Here is a 20,010-nt window from a genome sequence, read left to right as displayed (position 1 = left end):
CCAGGTTGGCGAGGTTGTCGAGCAGGGTGCTGGTGTTGCGGTCGATAGCTAGATGGATTGTCAAATGCATACAGATGTGTTACCACAAAGATAAACGTACATTATCGGTTCCTCCTAAAGCCCATCCCACAAGGAAAATAGGGGCTTCAATGGCATTTTTAGGGAACATTCCCCTAGATGACATCTGCAGAGCAGCTACATGGTCTACACCGCACACTTTTACAAAACACTATTGTGTAGATGTGCAAACCAAACAACAAGCTAATGTGGGCCAGGCTGTTCTCAAAACATTATTTCAAACTACTGCACCAGATAGGGGTGGTCGCCGCTAGGAGTGGTTACTGCAATACAATCTATGCACAGTGTGTAATCTGCAGCTACTTACCAGTATACATCTGTTCTTGGCATGTAGAGCTGCAGAGTTACACACGCCCACCCGCCTCCCCGGCTACCCTTGTCTGTTCCAGTATTATCTTAATTAGATACAGCTTACATGGACATCCTTCCTTTTCTTGCAAAACTCCATCATTTCCCTAATGGTGAAAAACAATCTGAGGATGGAGCCGATGCCTATACGCAATGTGGTCCAAAGGATGAGTCACCTATCTTGTGACTTCAAAAGAACTTTTCAGGACAAAAACAAACCGCAAACATCTGGGCCCAACACTAGGTGGCGATCTATGCACAGAGTGTAACTGCAGCTCTACAAGAACAGATGCATACTGGTAAGTAGCATTTTCCTTATGGTCTGTAGGAAGGAAGCCTTCTTTTGCATGGTCATCCCCACTTTTTGCCTTGTGTTGCTATGTTTTTCTGATTAGTCTGACTGGGACCCTGCTAATCAGGACCCCAGACACTGTGCTTCTTTCCTAAATTGGACTTGGTGAGTACTTGGGTGCACCCCAGATTGGCTGCTGATGTATCCTTATAAGTCCCTAGTATATGGTACGAAGGTACCCAGGGCATAGGTATACCAGGGATCTTCCATGGGCGGAAGCATGTATTATGCCACCCATGGGAGATCACACAAATTGTGACTACTGGCCTGCATTGCAGCTTGTGTAAGCTGGTGCTAGCACCACTTACGACAGATATAAGTTTCCTTATATCTGAGGTCACTGCACTTAAAACCTATAAGTCACCCCTAAGGCAGGCCTTTCAATCCTGAAGGCAGGGTGCTCGGGTCTAAGTATGAGGGTGCCCCAGCATTAGCAGGACAGACCTGCAACCTACTGAGCCCATTCTTCTGGGTAGTAAGTGCATCAGCCATTACGATACATAGCGTGGCGATGCGTCATTACGCAATGGCTATCTCTAAACTGGCTGTAATCAACCCTGTCGTGCTTGGTATCAAACATGTTGGAATCATACCCCAACACCGTAAACTGTGTTGGAGGTGTGATTCCATGTACTGTAAAGCTCCTCCGGGAGGACCTCCGTGCTCCTGGTACCTTTCTTCTAGACCCGGACAGCAAACTATGGCTGCTGCCGACCAGAGACACGATTCTGTCCTCCTGTTGCTGAGCCACGCTCTAGCAGGGGAAGGCAGCACAATAGCTTCCAGTCACAGGGCGGTGTGTCCACCTCTCAGACTGGACTTAGTGTATTGGGACAGGGTGGGGGCGCTTGCCAGCACTAGTAGACTGCTTTGAAGGGCGCATTTGATGCCCTCCTTGCATACTCCAGTTGGAACCCGTTCCTGCTCTGGCACAAAACTGGACAAAGAACATGGGAGTATCCTTCCCCCACTCTCCAGCCCGTCCTGTGGGAGGGTCCCCTGATCATCCAAATCCTTTCCTTAGGGTCCCTAAGGGCTTACCTTGGTTCCTTAGATTTGTCATGGGACAAGATTCAGATCCGAAACTACTTAGTTTTCCACTGTCTGGGCACTTTGGACTTCGCTTTGGGAACTGACACTGCAACTAGGAAGACTCCTGCTGCTCCTGGTCTTGTTGACCTGCAGGTCTTCTGTGTCGTCTGTGCCTATGCTCCATACAGGTTCTCCTTCAGCTCTGGGGGCATCCAAGACACCCGAAGAAATCTCCCTTTAAATGAAGGAGTCACTTCCCTGCATCTGCAGGCACCGCAACTAAGCTGACCGGTCTGCTGTTCCTGGGCTCCTATCGACTCCAAAAGGTTCAGCAACACAGGTGGTAGTTCTGCAACTCCCTCAAAGCCTGGACTGGCTTCATAGCAACTTTGAAGCCAGTATCCCTTGTCGGAACCCCTGGAGCAGTACCCATGTGCACCGCATTGAATTGCAGTTGCAAAGGCTCGTTGGCTTCCTTCAACCAAGATCTTTGGGCTCCAAGTAGCCCCAACCTCAAGTATCTCCAGTGACCAAAATCTTTGTCCTTCCCGCATCACTTGCACCGTGGGTCTGTAACTTTGGTGAGCTGCTCCAGGTCCTCTTGCGAATTTATTCTCTGCAACAGAGATCTTCTTCGAGCTCCAAGAAGCTCCTGCCTAAAGCATCTCCTGCAGCCAAGATCTTTGCCTATACCGCATCCTCTGCACGTGGGCCTTAATCCTTTGGTGAGCTGGTAGAGGTCCTCTTGCGACTCATGTGTCTACTGCCCGTGGGTCCTCTTGACTGTTTCTTTGGCTCCAGTGCGCTCCCCTGCTTGCTTGGGGGCTGCTCTGACTTACCTGCTCGTAATGAGTCACTTCGACCTTGCTGGTCCCGACATTGCACCCTTTTCACATACTACATTGATGCCGTTGCCAAGGTTTGTTGGTGCTTCTGACGGCCACAACATCCCTGGCTCTTGACATACGACATGGAACTTCTACTGGTCTTCCACAGCGTCGCCTGCTCTGCACATCTGCTACTTCAAGGGCACCGTCAACTCTCCTGCATCTCAGACATCGGTGGGCATTTGTCTTCCGTCCCTCCTATTCACTCCTGAGTGGCATGGACTCTGTCCCCTCTGCTTGCAGGTACCTCTCATCTTGAATCCACCTTTGGGTTCCACCGGACTCTTTTACCTTCTTTTCCAGCTGCATCTTCACTGAAGTCCTCCATTGTGGTCTACGGTTGTTTCCTGCGTCACTTTGCACCTATGCATCCGGCTTCCCTGGTGTAGGTACGCTGGTTCCTGGGATAGCCATTGGTGGAGTGACTCTCCAACCTGCTGTCTTCCACAAGTTTTCTTCAGGGTCCATTGGGGAGGGTCCCTCCTCTTTAACCCTTTCGATGCTCATGACGAGCTCAGCTCGTCATGATGCACAGTTGAGCTGTGCTGATGACGAGCTGAGCTCGTCATGAACAATGGGAGTGATAAAATATCAGCAAGGGAGGGGGAAAATGCCTAGCAGCCAAGGTGTTAAAACTGCAACAGTGACTTACCCATTGACTTGTGTTGAGTACGTGTTTCCACTCTGCACACGTCATCCGTGAGTTCCTGAGTACTTACCTTGGTTGGTCATTTGGGTCCCTGTCCTATGTCTTCTAGGTCCAGTCTCGACTTAGGTTGTGGTTTCCATTCCACTATTTTAGTATTTGGTCTCCTCCTGAGGATCACTGTGTATTTGTGCTACTTACATGTACTATTATTAAAGTATTGCGTGTATTGTGGTTGTATCTCCTGGTAGTAGCTATTACAATGCGTTAGTGAGTGTTAATAATAAATATTCATTTTTATAACTACACTGTGTGGTTCTTTTTCACTCCACATACACCATAAGATTAAGTACTGGTAAAACAAGATGCTTTACACTCCTTCTGTACTAAGCCCTGAAGGCTGCTCTCAACAGGTGCCACTTGTAAAGCTTTCTAAGATTGTCTAAAAACACTAAAATCCCCATAAGGGTTGTCTGGATTAGTGCAGGGTGCTACAATTACATAAGTGTGCACCATATACTAAGCCAGCCTCCTAAACGGCCCATAAATATTGTTTCTTCAGATCCCTCACTGACCTTCCTTGTCCCCTGATGAATTATTGATTAGATTACGATCCCAGTCTATGCAGAAGTGCTGTTTATGTCATGGTTGATGTTCTCTCATTTCCTTCCTGCATACCTCATTAGACATTCAGAAAGTGCCAGGAAATGACACCAGTGTCATTGGTGCCTAATTTACTCTGATTTTGTCACATCTGCCTGGCAGACAACTTTTTATTGGTGGGTAAAACTTTTCCTTTCCAGTCTGGCATCTGGGGGAATATTGTTACGGAAGGGAAGTGACTTTATCTTCTAATTATATTACATTAGTCTAGTGTCAAAGGGTCACCTGTGTTAAAAACTAACCATACTGTAAACTGCGCAGAGAAAACCTCTATTGACCGCTCCATTACTCAGTCTGATATGTAAGCCACAACCAAGCCTGGCCATTCCCCATAACTGATCATTGCTACCAGTTGACCATCAAGACAACCAAGTGCCAAATAATGCAGTTCTTTGTTGTATTCTGGAAGACTTGGACAACAAGATGAAAAAGGTCCTTCACCAGGATTTGTTAATTAGTCAGATTGGAATGGCATTGTGGCCTAGAGCAACATTGTAAAAAGCACCCGTACAGGATACTAACCATAGAAAAGATATTAACTCCAAATAAACTTACATACATGGATCGATCTGACTGGCTGAAAAATTAGTTACATGAACAGGGACTTAAAAAAGCTGAAAACTATGAAAAGTTATATTTAAACGATGAGGATTGCTGTGTTTTTATTTAAATCCTTTCACACTTAGGCAAAGTATTAAATGAAAGCGCAAGTCAAATTTGAGTTGGATAAATGAGTATTCTGTATGTATCAGGGATAGTTGCAGGAGCAACTGTCAATTTCAGGGAAAAGTTATTGATGAATTCAGTACTGACTGGCTGATAAGGGGAGTAGCATTGAATGATATTCCTGAGTAATGTATTTTATCGTCATTATTGACTTGCTCTGAAACTTTTGTCATGGATTTGTGCTTTATTTTAAGGTTTTATTACAGTGTTTATCTTATTTTTATTTATCTTGTAGGCTCTCTACGAACTTTTTAAGTGTAGCTTCAATGTAAAGGAAGCAATTCAGAGGTATTGCTGCAGTGGAAGGACTCTACCTGGTAATAAGCTTCTTATATTTAAATATTCTACTCCTAAGCTTTGCTGTCTTTTGATCATATCTGAAATATGTGCGTTTATGACCAGAATCCCACTGTACAGAAGCATTGTAGCATTTTAAGACCGTTATTAGGCCTTTTCTTTTTTTTTTTTTTTGAAAGCTTGAAGCACAGTGGATTTTGATATCTTGCTTGATACTAACACTGACATTATTGTTCAACTAATTAATCGGATAGAAAACCCACGGCATGCTTTGCAACCCTGAATTGTTTATTTACATTGGATTATCCATGTGCTTTTCGCCCATTGAATATCAAGACTATTCAAGTCCATTACAATTGTAGTTGGCTTTCCAGAAATCGGACCGTTGTTTCACCTTCATTTCAGAACTCTATGCCAAATCTGGTGCCGATCCGCTCCCGATTCCCTCTCTTGCCACATGTACGTCCCTTGTTAAAGGTACCAAGGGCACTATGATCAGGGAAGGCCTCAAAGGGCTGCTGCACAGTTTGTGCCACTCTTGGAGGCACAGTGGACGGACACATACACACACACACACACACGCGCACACGCACGCACACTCACACTCACACACACCCCCTCTTCCTCTGTGCAGAGGTGACCTACAACTCACTGCCTATGGCATAGGTCAGCCACTCCTCTAGCTGGGTGCACTATGCCACTGGTTTTGGTACAGGTGTATGAGCCCTGTACCCCTACAGTGTCTAAGCCCATTCTTCGACATTGTAAATGCAGTAAAGCAATAAAAAGTAAATGGTTTGGGAGTTTGTCTTTACGAACTCCTCAGCTCCATGATGGCTTTGCTGAAAACTGGGAAGTTTGATAGCAAACGTCTCAGCACATTAAACGCACCCTGATGCCAGTGTGGGATGCAATGAAAAATGCACTCTGAAAAGATGCCACCTGAAAAACAACCTAACTTTAGTGTCTTAGCTGACTGGCTGCTCGCCAGCTGCCACCCACAGACCTGTTGCTGGACCCCGAGAGCCTCCCGCTCTTGTGGTCCTGAAACAAAGCACATCCTGGGCAGATGTGCCAAGCCTCCTGCCCCAGTATGGGCAGGTTCCACGAAGGGGACGCTTCAAAGGCTTGCCACCTTTGTAAGCTACTGGCCCCCCATTATGGGCGGGAAAATTGGCTAGAAAACCAATGAGGAGAAGTGTTATTTATACAGTATTGGAAAACACTCAATGAGAAAATAGTGAAGCATTTCTTAAACAACAATGTAAACAATTGTCCTAATAATAAGCTGATGCACAAAGGTGTAAATGGTATACCACATGATAAAGTCAAATGAATAAAAATACAGCAAAAAATACAGTCTCCAGTCAACAATGGATTTTGTGATATGACTAGAGGCAGTAAGCCTTCAATACATATTCCCTATTTTGACAAGAGCATGAATCATATTGTGGACGGCTTGAAGATAAAGTAACTAGGCTTGTTTCGGCAATAGTGCCTTGTAGGAAAGTGGGTTTCTGTTGCAGTAACCCCCCACACCCAACACATTTTGTCAGACTACTGATGCAATTTGACTTGATGTGCCCTGAGCCCCTACCAATCAGGTTCCCAGGGTCTGTGTTCTGCCCCCAAAACTGACCCAATTGGCATCTCTAGCCACAGGTCAGCCCCTGTAAATGGTACCACAGGTACACAGAGCACTGTGATCAGGGAAGGGCTGTAAGGGCTGCAGCACTTATTGTGGCACCCTTAGAGATTCTGTACCGTCACACACACACACTGCCTTAGCAGGCTTCGTGTTTTAGTGCAGAACAAAGTGAAGAGTCGACATGGCACAAATCTGTGTTCTATGCCTACAACCCACTGCCCTGGCATAGGTCAGTCTCCCCTCTAGCTGGGTGCACTATACTAATGGTGAGGGTACAGGTGTATGAGCCCTGTACCCCTACAGTGTCTAAGACCATTCTTAGAACACTGTAAGTGCAGCGCTGCCATTAAGAGTAGACGGTGCTGGGAGTTTGTCATTACGAGCTCCACAGCACCATAATGGCTACACTGAAAACGGAAAAGTTTGGTATCAAACTTATCAGCACATTAAATAAACCCACACTGATGCCAGTGTGGGATTTAATGAAAAATGCACACAGAAAAATAACCTATAACTAGTGTCCAGGCTGAGTGGCCGCTTTCAGCTGCCACCAACAGACATGTTTCTGGACCCATGGGTCGAGGGCCTGCGGCTCTCTGGGGCCTGAAACAATGCACATCCTGCAAGCCTCCTCCCCCAGGATGGGCAGGGTTCATGAAGGGGAAGCTTTAAAGGCTTGCCGCCTTTGTGAGCTTCCCCAGGCCACTTGCTGCTCTCGACAACTGGTCCCCGCTGGTTCTGACTGCCACTTTGGGCGGGAGAACGAGTGGATAAAACAAGTGAGGAAGAGGTGTGCCCACCTCTGCCAACTCTACACCTCAGGTGGGGGAGGCGAGGTGAAGCACAACTCTCAATCCATGCCATCTTGAAGGTCGGGGGACTCAGCCAACCAGGGACAGGCTCATGCCACACTCCTACTGGAGGGTGGCATAATAGGGGGTGTACCCACTCCAGGGAAGGGACCCATTGGTCCCTATCTTTTACCTCCATGTAACGCCTCTAAATCTAGTATTTAGGGGCACCCCTGAACCTTGCTTCCTCAGACGGAACCTATCAAGAGGAAGACGCCCACTGACGTGGCCTCTGCCCTCCCGGCCTGTCTCCACCTCGAACCTGCTCCTGCAAAATTCCTGGTGTCCTGCAGCCAGCATTCTTGAAAACCCCGGAAGACCTGCCTGCCTTCAACCCTAAAGACTTTGTCTCCTGTGAACACCGGATTTGTTCATCTGCAACCTCTGGCCCCGGGCAGAATCCGCGAATCCGCACCTCTCTGTACCCGCCGTCCACAGCCCGAGCTTGAGTGGGCAAACACCAAGAGGAGTGTATATTAACTGCAAAGGCTTGCTTGGTTCTAGAAAATAAAATCACTAAAATAATATTTTTATACAAAAACAATTGGTGTTTACAACAAATGCTTAACACTTTCCTCGGATACTTCCTTACTGCTCGACCACACTACCACAAATAGGCAGAGGTAAAGTTAGATACCACCTTACTCTCTACCTTTGGGGTTCCACTGGACTCTCTGCACACTATGCCTTACTTTGGTATAGTATACACAGAGCCAGCTTTCTACATGCCTTCATCAGGAAGCCGTCACACCAGTGTCTGAGCGAGAACAATAAAAACAATTGATCTACATGTGTAATGAGCCTGCAACACAATCAGTTTTCAGTTTAAATAGAGGGAAACTAGTGAACTATTGAAAAGTGTAGGTGTGTAATCAAGATTGATTAGCCCTTTCACCGTGCTCTATTACAAAAAAATAGGGTGTAGGAGGGACATAACTAAAATGTCAAGAATTGCCAGACCCATTTTGTGAACAAAAAGGTCTGTGCTGGAAATACCTGGACATAGCCACTCCACATGGTGCCTAGAATGTAATCAGGCATGCAGATAGTACAAGAGAAGTGTAAACATTACCTTTCCAGGAAGACAGAGCTGATTGAGAGGAGCCAGAACTTCTGTCGGGCCAGCTGTGGCATGGAAGATAAAAGACAGTTCGCTAGTGTAATGAAGTAGAAAATGACATAGATGTTGGTAAACTCCTGCAGGTGAATTACAGGAAAATGAAAGAATAAGGATTAAGCCATTGGAACTGTACATTGGCGTTTTGTTAAGATGTCATTATACATTAGTCATTATACGTTAGTGTGCCATGTAGATTAGATGCTCTTATCCAGTGATATAGGAATCGATGACCGATGGTACAGTTAGTAAGGCGCTGCTACGGGAAAGTACTAAAAGATCATATGGACGGCAGAGGGCAGAGAAAGCAAAAAAAATGGCTTTGAATGCCAAAATCCTGTAAAATAGTAAAGCTGATTTGAGCAGTATATGCAGACAGCAGAGGCAAGCTGATTTTGATAGCTAATTACACAATAGAATATGCTTACATAATATGGCTTTGCAATATGGAAAGGCTGCATAATATCTTGGCTGTGGGGTGCATATGTCCTGGAATCACACAGCGTGCAGATCTCTAATAATGCAAAGACTGGTTCAGGAGAGACGACTGGTATGTCTTCAGCGTGAGCTAGGACCTTAAACTGCTCCTGTCCGTGTTGCACCAATTTAATATTTGGGCTATTTTTCAACAGGTTCAAAAAGGGATTAATATAGAGGGAAAACATTAAAGAAGAACATGGACAGCCTTGTCTGGTCCCTCTGGGTATCGATATTGGATCGGATTCTATCCCAAGCGTGCATATTTGAGCCACAGGAGATCAATAATGGCTCTGATTGGACCAAAAAAGCCTGGTCCAAAGCCTTGCTAGGGCATGGTTGCCCATATAAATTCCTAGGAGACACGGCCAAATGCCTTTTCGGTTTCAAGTAACACCATTCCAAATGGAGCTTGACAGACATTAGCCTAGCCCAGCAGGGTGACCACCGTGCTGATGTGGTTGACCATAACTCTTCCTGGGATAAAACCATGCTGGCGGACTAACACTAATGGAGAAATAACTCTAGCTAATCGCATGGCCAAGATCTTTGTGTAGATTTTACCATCGCAGTTTAATAATGAAATTGGTCTGTACGGCCTGGGTAATATAGGGGACCTGTCCTTTTTAAAGATGATTATATTGGCTGAATCCCAGGATGCTGGTGCTTGCTTTCTTTGTTCTTCCAGAAAGATTTTGAGCATACCTGATTTTAGCTCTGGCAGAAAAGTTTTGTAGAATTCTAGAGGCAGCTTATTGGGGCGGGCAGCTTTACCAGCTGTCAAAGAGCTAACAGCCTCCACAAGCTCCTCTGATGTAATTGGCTCCTCCAAATACTCCTGGTCTTCTAGGCTAAGAATCCTTTTATATGGATCTTACAAAGACTCATATCTCCACTACCATTCCAGCCCTCAGTATATAGATCTTCATAAAATGCCCTGAGTACTTAAAGAATCTCGGCTGGTGTTTCAACCAACCTCCAGCTGAGTCTTCAAAAGCGGCAATTGCAAAGTTGGCCTGCTTACACCTAATCTTTTTTGCCAAACATTTACTCTTTGCCGGCCCAAATTCATAGCATTCCCTGTTAAAAAGATAAGTTTGAGGCATATGAGCTGCAGATCCTACACTTAGCAATAGATCGCCACCTGGTGTTGGGCTCGGATGATTGCAGGTTGTTGTCTTCTTGGAAGAAGTCTTTGTAGTCACGATTGTAGAACAAGAAGAACTGTTTAAACCAGATCCTAAACAGAAAAAAGTCTATATTAATCCAAAAACTGGACATGTGGAGGCAATTCCATATAACAAAAGACCAGCAGACACACCACTTCCACCTGTGGTTCCTGCCAAAAAAGGACTGTGCAACTTCTCCAATGCACCCTTTCTCTCCTTCACCTTTTTCCTCTCCTAATCCTTACATTGAACCTATGACTTCTCCAGTTCAATCTCCTGCATCATCACACCACACTGACGAAGAGTATGATTTAGGTGAGGGTAATGACTTAACATACCCTTTAGATGAGGAGGTCAACCTCCAATATCTCAAAGAGGACATCGCATATGGTTTTACACCAAACCATGCACCAGACATCCCTGTGCCTCAGTACTACCCAACAAAACCTTCCCCTACAGAAGATAGTATTGGGTTTAATCATTTATTAAACAGAGCTGCCCTTTACCATGGAGTGTCAATGCACTCTGATGCCATTGAGGAGGATTTCTTACTAGACACTTTTGAGCAGTCCTAAAGGTCTACTCAAACATTACCTATGTTCACAAGGAGTCATTAAACATGCTCCGGAAATTTTTAAAGATCCAGTAAGATGTAGGCTGCTAAATCCCAGAATAGAAAAAAAGTATAGACCAGCACCAGCTGACCCGGTCTACATTAAGGGACATCTGCCACTAGACTCTTTGGTAGTGTCAAATGCACGTAAAAGAGAAACTCCCAAACTTCTGGTGACAAGCCCCCGCCTGACACGGAATCAAAAATTATTGATGCGTCGGGGAAAAATAATTCTGTAGGGGATCTCTGTGTATAGTCATAATCTAGTGAGTAGTCCCGCCCCTGTGCATGGACCCCGGAGCAATCAAAAATAATCTCTTACGGTGTCGAAAAAATTCAGAACTGCACAGACACTTCAGAGAGAATTAAAGACCGATAATGCAGCTTATAAAACCAGGCTACACTGTCCATTACTTAAACTAGAAATTCCACCAAAAATCCGCAAACGGCAAAGTCTGACCAGATTTCCCTTGCCTCAGCAGCAAAACCCCTCTGGAATAATAGAGAGGAAGACCTGGACAGACAAGCCCCATAGGCTGCCATTATGTGGCTCAGAACAGCATACTGTGCCTTTAAGAGAACTTTCCAATCAATCAATCAATCATAACACTTGTATAGCGCGCTACTCACCCGGAAGGGTCTCAAGGCGCTTGGGGGGAAAGGTCCACTTGTCTGGTCATCTAGAGGGAGGAGTCCAGGTTGAAGCCCAGGTTGCGTGCGTGGTCTGTCGGCTTAGGGGCGGTGCCCAGGGCTGGGGGCCACCAGGAGTCGTCCCAGGCGGAGGGTGATGGTCCAAGGATCAGGACTTCCGTCTTGTCTGAGTTCAGTTTCAAGCGGCTGTTCTTCATCCATTCTGCGACGTCTTTCATCCCTTCGTGGAGGCTGGTTTTGGCGGTGTCGGGGTCTCTGGTGAGGGAGTGGATCAGCTGGGTGTCGTCGGCGTAGGAGATGATGTTGAGGTTGTGTTGGCGTGGGATGGGTGCGAGAGGTCTCATGTAGACGTTGAAGAGGGTGGGGCTGAGTGATGATCCTTGCGGGACGCCGCAGATGACTTTGGTGGCCTCGTAACGAAACGGGGGGAGGCGCACTCTCTGTGTTGGACTAGGGTGCGGTGGCAGACAGTGTCGAACGCGGCGGAGAGGTCCAGGAGGATGAGTGCCGCTGTTTCCCCGTTGTCGAGAAAGGCTCTGATGTCGTCGGTGGCTGCGATGAGGACGGTCTCGGTGCTGTGGTTGGCTCTGAAACCGGACTGCGAGGAGTCGAGGAATCCATTCGTCTCGAGGAAGGCGGCCAGCTGTCTGTTGGCGATCTTCTCGATGACTTTGGCAGGAAAAGGGAGGAGCGAGATGGGGCGGAAGTTTTTGAGGTCGGTGGGGTCCGCTGTTGGTTTCTTCAGTAGGGCGCTGAGCTCTGCATGCTTCCAGCTCTCCGCGAAGGTGGCGGTGTCGAAGGAGGTGTTGATGACGTCTCGGAGTTGGGGTGCGATGGTGGAGTCGGCCTTGTTGAAAACGTGGTGGGGGCAGGGGTCAGTCGGAGATCCGGAGTGGATGGTGTTCATCGTGCGGGCTGTGTCTTCGGTGGTCACTGCGGTCCAGGAGCGGAGGGTGGCGGTGGGGTGCGTTGATTCGGCGGTTGGGTGCGAGGATGGTGTGCCGAAGCTGTTGTGGATGTCTGCAATCTTGCGGTGAAAGAAAGAGGCGAGGGAGTCGCAGAGATCTTGTGAAGGGGTGATGTCTTTGTTGCCGGAGCTGAGGTTGGAGAACTCCTTGACGATGCTGGAGAGTTCCTTGCTGTCGTGGGCGTTGTTGTCCAGTCAGTCCTTCAGTGATTTCTTCTTGGTGGTGCGGATGAGCTGGTGGTGCTTGCGGGTCGCATGTTTGAGGGCGGTCAGTGGTCCGGTCGAGGAGCCAGGCTTTCTCGAGGGTGCGGCAGGTCTTCTTGGAGTCCTTGAGTTCGTCGGTGAACCAGGGGGCCTTCTTGCTTCTGGGTTTGCTGGGAGGGTTCTTCAGTGGTGCGAGGTCGTCGGCGCAGGCAGTCAGCCACTGCGTGAAGTTGCGGGCTGCTTCGTTGGGGTCCGGTGTGCTGGCAGGTGGGTTCTGGCTGAGGGAGGTGGTGAGCTGGTCGGCGGTGATCTTGCTCCAGCTTCTGTGGGGAACCTGTTGCGGGTGGTGGTGGGTGATGGTTTTTCTGAAGCTGAAGTGGACACAGCTGTGGTCGGTCCAGTGGAGTCCGGTGGAGTTGCTGAAGGCGATGTGCGTGCTGGATGTGCGTGGTGGATGAGAAGACTGGGTCAGAACTTCACAGTATCCCAAAATGCACTGCAGGTCCCTTTTACTTTCAGTTCTTTTTTCCGGCTCCTGCAAGCAGGACCCTGGAGCATTGAGTTCTCCCTTTTCAAGGGTTTATTGGTGATTTTTCACTTTTGTTTCAAGTTGAGAGCTTTCTAAAGTAATTTAGTGCTTTTCTTCTTGGTTTTTGCACCCTTTTGATGTCAAATATGCCTGCATTATTTGACAAATGTCCGGAGTGCTCCAGGAAGAAGGCCAAATCAGATCTCCATGAGGTGTGTATCCTCTGCCTTCCCTCTTCCCATGTCCCAGAGGAGTGTGTGATTTGTCAGGGCTTCTGTGGCAGGACCCTAAAGGACAGAAAGGCTTCAGGGCCTTGAAGAAAGAAGGCTGAAGGCGTAAGGTGGGTCTGGAGGGGCTTCCTCTGCCCGTGCTGAGGCCTCTGGGGGCTCACCAGGGGCAGGAAGACTAGCAAGCGTCCCCATTCTCCGTCTGGGTCGATTGCACCGACTACGGCGTCGAGAGGGATGACTACAGTCTGTTCCCCGTCGTCTGGGGCGAAGCGACGTCGATGCTCGACGTCAAAGGAATTGAACAGACCGCCGTCGAAGTCTCCAGTGACGATTTCGTCAAAGTCATAGTCGAGTGATCGACGTCGAAGGTGTCGGCGCTCGCCATCGAGGCGACACCGCCGTTCGCCGTCGACGAAAAGGAGAAGATCGTCGTCGAGGGGATCCTCGTCGTCGAGGCGCAGAAGGTTGCCGTCGAGGCGCAGAAGATTGCCGTCGAGGCGCAGAAGGTTGGCGTCGAGGCGCAGAAGGTTGCCGTCGAGGCGCAGAAGGTTGCCGTCGAGGCGCAGAAGGTTGCCGTCGAGGCGCAGAAGGTTGCCGTCGAGGCGCAGAAGGTTGCCGTCGAGGCGCAGAAGGTTGCCGTCGAGGCGCAGAAGGTTGCCGTCGAGGCGCAGAAGGTTGCCGTCGAGGCGCAGAAGGTTGCCGTCGAGGCGCAGAAGGTTGCCGTCGAGGCGCAGAAGGTTGCCGTCGAGGCGCAGAAGGTTGCCGTCGAGGCGCAGAAGGTTGCCGTCGAGGCGCAGAAGGTTGCCGTCGAGGCGCAGAAGGTTGCCGTCGAGGCGCAGAAGGTTGCCGTCGAGGCGCAGAAGGTTGCCGCCGAGGCGCAGAAGGTTGCCGTCGAGGCGCAGAAGGTTGCCGCCGAGGCGCAGAAGGTTGCCGCCGAGGCGCAGAAGGTTGCCGCCGAGGCGCAGAAGGTTGCCGCCGAGGCGCACGAGGTCGCCGTCGAGGGAGAGACGTTCGACGCAGAGGAAAAGGCGCTCGACGTCGAGGGACCGACGCTCGCCGTCCGGCCGCCGTTCTTCGACACCGAAGAGACGTGGAAGGAGGTCTGACACCATGGGAGGTTCGCCAACGTCCCAGGCTGGAAAGGAGGGTGGATCACCGGGCTCGGTGTACTCTGCGGTGTATACCCCGTCACAGAGGCCGGTTACACCCCACCTCCATTGCCGAGGGGTCTCCCTCCGAGGGCCCTACTTCTCCTCCTTTACCACCACTTCCGCAACCCGGACCTCGACCTCAGTTGCCAGAAAAGCCGCCTCCGGTCCCTCCGAGGTCGGTCTCACTGCCCAGACTTCCGACCCCTCCCAAGGGGACCCCTAAACCGAAGGCCTCGGCCAAACCAAAGTCGCCCGCTCCGGTGGAACCGGCGGATCGACCGAGGCCAAGGAAGTTGCGATCACGCACCGGACGGAGAGGAAGATCGAGGAGTCGACGTAGATCCTCCACCAGATCAAGACGTCGCCATAGGAGGCGGGGATCTAGGTCCCGCACGGAATCCTCCAGGACCCGGTCCTATTCACCAACCTTGTCAGACTCTCCAGGGACAAGGGTGTCTCCGGTGGACGACATCAGCACGTTCCAGGAGGTTCTCCTGAGGGGGGCTGCAAAATTGGGAATCACGGTGACGGCTCCAACACCCACGACGTCTGTGATATTCGAAATGCTTCACAAGAAGTATTTGTCTCGCCCTCTACTGCCACTAGTGCCTGGTTTGGTGGAACCTGTGGAGGAGCTGTTCCTCACGCCAGCGGTGGTGAAGGCCGCTCCCTCCCGACTTTTGAAGAAGTACAGGGCCCCGGAATTGGACCCGGCCTTTCTGCGGATAGATCTGGTGCCTGACTCTGTTATAGTGACGGCGGCCAGGAAGTAACATTCTACCTCCCCGTCCTCCACCGTGCCGCCCGATAAGGAAAGCCGAAGGATCGACTCGGCTGGAAGGAAGGCTTGTGGGACTGCATCCACTGCCATGAAAGCGTCCAGCGATACGGCGTTGCTAGGGCGGTATGACCGTGCCCTGTGGGACTCCCTACAACAGTTCACGGAACTTCTGCCACGAGACAAGAGGGAAGACTTCCAAGAGATTCTCAAAGAGGGGATGGTAGTGTCAAACCAGGTCATCAGCGCGGCTGCGGATGTATCTCTTTTGACTGCCCATGGGTACTGTCATGGGATCAACCAGCAGCGCCATGCTTGGCTCAGGCTCACATCACTCAAGCCGGAGGCCCAGCAGCGGGTGGCCAATCTGCCTTTTTCTGGGGAAACCTTGTTCGGAAAGCATGCAGATGATGAGATGGCCCGCATGAAGGCGGAGGCAGAGACCCTGACTGCTGTGGGCTTGGAGAAGCCCAAAGAAAAGAAGGCCTACCACCCGTTCCAGAGACGGTTCGGTGCACAGGGAAGAGGACGAGGTCAGTCTTCGGGACAGCAGCAGCAACAGCAGCAGCTGTTCCGGAGACCCTGCCAGAAGGGTAGAGGGGGACAGCAGTCCTCTACAGCGAACAAGGGCCCGGCCGGGTCTCGACCCTGAGCTGTTACTTCCCCTTCATCCGTTACCCGCTCCGGTGGGGGGGAAGCGTTCATTTTTTTCTGGCAGAGTGGAGAAAAATTACTCAGGACAAGTGGGTGCTGAATATTGTTTGCAATGGATTCAGTTTTCGGATCACCAGCCCGCCTCTATCAATTCCTCCGGTCAGATCGCGGTTTCAACTGCTCTAGCTCCAGGCGGAGGCCGATATCCTGTTAAGGAAAAGGGCGATAGAAGACGTACCTCTGTCTCAAAGAGGAAGAGGTCTGTACTCCCGGTTCTTCCTGGTTCGCAAGAAGGACAAGAACGAGTTCAGGCCCATTCTGGACTTGCGACAGGCAAACAAGTGGATTCGCAGAGAAAAGTTCTGCATGCTGTCGTTGCATCAGATTTACCCTCAGCTGCAACAGGGAGACTGGCTAGGTGCAATAGACCTACAAGATGCGTACTTCCATGTGCCCATTGCACACAAGCACAGGAAGTTACTGCGATTTCAAGTCGGCACCAATCATTACCAATACACAGTGCTGCCATTCGGGGTGAAGTCTGCGCCCAGAACATTCTCGAAGTGCATGGCAGTGGTAGCAGCACACCTAAGGAAGAACAAGGTGTTTGTCTACCCGTACCTGCACGATTGGTTGATCAAGGCCTTCTCCTTCTCGGAAGCTCAGGCACACTTCCAGAAGACGTGCGTTCTCTTGAACAAGCTGGGGTTGCACATCAACATGTCTAAGTCTGTCCCGACTCCGGTCCAGTGCATTCAGTACTTGGGAGCCACCATCAATACGCTGTCAGCAAGCGTGTCTCCTTCGGTATAGCGGCGATTATCACTCCTTCGGAAGGCTCAGGCTCTTATGACCACTCCATCTACAACAGTGAGGACGGTGTCTTCTCTACTGGGATCGATGGCCTATTGTATCTTCCTGACGCCACACGCACGGCTTTACATGAGACCGCTGCAGGAGTGCTTGGAGGATCAGTGGGATCAGAAGAGAGGGTCTTGGGACTACAAGATACGACTGTCTCTGCATACTCTTCAGTCTCTGAAGTGGTGGTGTTCAGCGAAGAATCTCCTCCGAGGGGTTCCCTTCCACAAGGACATTCCCACTCAGGCTATCGTGGCGGATGCTGCTCTCCACAGTTGGAGGCCGCATTCCGGAGACTTACAAATTCAAGGAACTTGGTCCCCGATGGAGTCCACGTATCACATCAATTTCCTGGAACTCAGAGTTGTTCACTTGGCACTGAAGGCCTTTCATCCGTCCTTTCAGACCAACTCTCTGCTTGTACAGATGGACAATACGACCACGATGTATTACCTCAACAAGCAGGGGGGCTCGAGATCTGTCGCAGGAGGCGCAGGCGATCTGGCACTGGCTTCTGGCCAGAGGACTGACGATAACGGCTACCCATCTGCCAGGTGTGCAGAATGTTCAGGCGGACGCACTGAGCAGACTGATTCAGGAAAACCACGAATGGGTCATAAACGACGAAGTACTAGGAGAAGTCTTCACAAGGTGGGAGACTTCAGACGTAGATCTGGTCGCCACCGCCGAAAACAGCAAATGCCGAGACTTCGCCTCCAGGTACTACCAGCAGGGGACGCTGGGGAATGCGCTATGGATCAACTGGTTGAACATAAGGCTGCTGTGCAGGCCGGACCTTCTCACGAAGTTCGGGGGCAGATGTTGCACCCCAAACTCTCATCTTTGAGTTTGGCGGCATGGCTCCTGAGATAGTGCAATATGGCCATTTCGATCTACCAGAAGATTGCAACGACATACTGAAGTAGGCTAAGCGACCTTCCACTAGGACTTCCTATGCTTACAAGTGGAAGAGGTTCTGTATCTGGTGCAAGTCCAAGAACTATGACCCGACGACGTGCAAGGAAGACGTCATCCTTCCTTACCTTCTACATTTGGCGCAGTCTGGCCTTAATGTTCATTCCATTAAGGTTCATCTCGCTGCATTGACTGCCTACAGGAAATGCCCTTCACAGACTTCCTTCTTCCAGATCCCTGTGATCAAAGATTTTTTGGAAGGCTTGAAGAAAGTATTCCCTCCTGTCCGGCTTCCTTCGCCTTCATGGGAATTGAATGTGGTGCTGTCCAGATTGATGAAGGAGCCTTTTGAACCTATTCATAAGGCTTCGTTGCTGCACCTGTCCTGGAAGGCGGCGTTCCTCGTGGCCATTACATCGGCCCGCAGGGTGAGTGAAATTCAGGCGTTGTGTTGCCAAGAACTTTGTACTGTATTTCATGCTGCTAAGGTTGTTATGCGTACTCACCCTAAATTTCTTCCCAAAGTTATTTCTGATTTTCATGTCAACCAGACCATAACTTTGCCTTCGTTTTTTCAGAATCCTTCATCTCCAGTGGAAAGGTCTTTACATTCCCTGGATGTTAGGAGAGTGTTGAAATTTTATCTGGGTAAGACCAAAGATATTCGTAGGTCAGACCAATTGTTTATGGATCAGTCAGGACCTGTCTTGCTACCTCTAAACAGTCCATCTCTGGGTGGATTGTGTCCTGCATACAACTGTGTTACCAAAAGGCTAATAAGACCTCGGGGGTAAACCTAAGGCTCATTCCACCAGGGGCAAAGCTGCCACGACGGCTTTGCTCCGTAATGTTCCCATTGCAGAAATCTGCAAGGCGGCCACTTGGAAGTCGGTCCATACCTTTGCTAAGCATTACTGCCTGGACACTGATGCCAGGGCAGACGCTCAGGTTGGGCAGGCTTCGCTGCGAAATCTGTTCGCACAATAGTGGTGTTATTTCTCGTTTCTCCACCGCCGCTTTGGTGTGGGGATGGGCTTGCCATTCTATTCACTAGATTATGACTATACACAGAGATCCCCTACTACAGAAGGAGTAGTTTCTGTCCTGTAACTCCAGTTCTGTAGTAGGGGTATCTCTGTTATAGTCATAAGCGCCCGCCCTCCTCCCCGGTGGAGAGAGATATTCATGTAAGGAATGCTACAGGTTGCGTGTTACTCCTTCAAAAATAACTGAAAGTAAAAGGGACCTGCAGTGCATTCTGGGATACTGTGAAGTTCTGGAAAGTTCTCTCAATGGCACAGTATCCTGTTCTGAGCCACATAATGGCAGCCTATGGGGCTTGTCTGTCCAGGTCTTCTTCTCTATCATTCCAGAGGGGTTTTGCTGCTGAGGCAAGGGAAATCTGGACAGACTTTTCTGTTTGTAGATGTTTCGTGGAATTTCTAGTTGAAGTACTGGACAGTGTAGCCTGGTTTTATAGGCTGCATTATCTGTCTATAATTCTCTCTAAAGTGTCTGTGCAGTTCTGCATTTTTTCGACACCGTAAGAGATTATTTTTGATTGCTCCGGGGTCCACGCACATGGGCGGGACTATTCACTAGATTATGACTATAACAGAGATACCCCTACTACAGAACTGGAGTTACAGGACAGAAACGACTCCTTGCTGCACAAGCAGCAAACATATGGCGCATAGCAAACACACAAGCCTTACTCTCACGCTACGACAGGGCTCACTACGACCAACTAGAAAAATGTAAGGAACATCTCCCAGATCAATACAAAGATCAGGCAGAAGAGCTCTTACAAGAAGGCAAACTAATATCTAATGCCTCAATTAAATGCGCACTAGATGTAGCTGACACTGCATCCAGAGCAGTCAATACTAGTGCGATTCTCAGACGTCATGCATGGTTACGCATTTCAGGTTTTAAACCAGAGGTACAAACTACTATCCTGAACCAGCCCTTCAATCAAAACCAGTTGTTCGGGCCGGAGGTAGACAACACACTAGAGAAGATGAAAAAAGATACGGACACAGCGAAGTCTATGGGTGAATTACAATCCATCAAGAATAAAAGTTCCTTTTGCCACTCCTTCTATAGAGGAGGCTCAAAGCAGACCGGTACAGAGACCACATCATCTTTTAAGGCAAACACACAAAC

The 20,010-nt window shown here is 49.3% G+C and overlaps 1 protein-coding gene across 10 annotated transcripts in view; it reads left to right on the top strand.

Moving 5' to 3' along the window:
• Positions 1 to 20,010, top strand: part of MIER3 (MIER family member 3) — a 214,617-nt gene that overhangs the window by 127,735 nt on the left and 66,872 nt on the right. For all 10 annotated transcript variants that reach the window (XM_086960653.1, XM_086960660.1, XM_086960659.1 and 7 more), the window contains one exon: positions 4,968 to 5,049. In XM_086960653.1, the coding sequence (XP_086816779.1) occupies positions 4,968 to 5,049 (82 nt within the window). The remainder of the gene's footprint in view (positions 1 to 4,967; positions 5,050 to 20,010) is intronic.

Source organism: Lissotriton vulgaris, chromosome 3_1 (assembly GCF_964263255.1).
Source record: "Lissotriton vulgaris chromosome 3_1, aLisVul1.2, whole genome shotgun sequence".
Taxonomy (NCBI): domain Eukaryota; kingdom Metazoa; phylum Chordata; class Amphibia; order Caudata; family Salamandridae; genus Lissotriton; species Lissotriton vulgaris.
The sequence above is the reverse complement of the archived record's forward strand: the minus strand, read 5'-3'. Positions and strand labels throughout refer to the sequence as shown.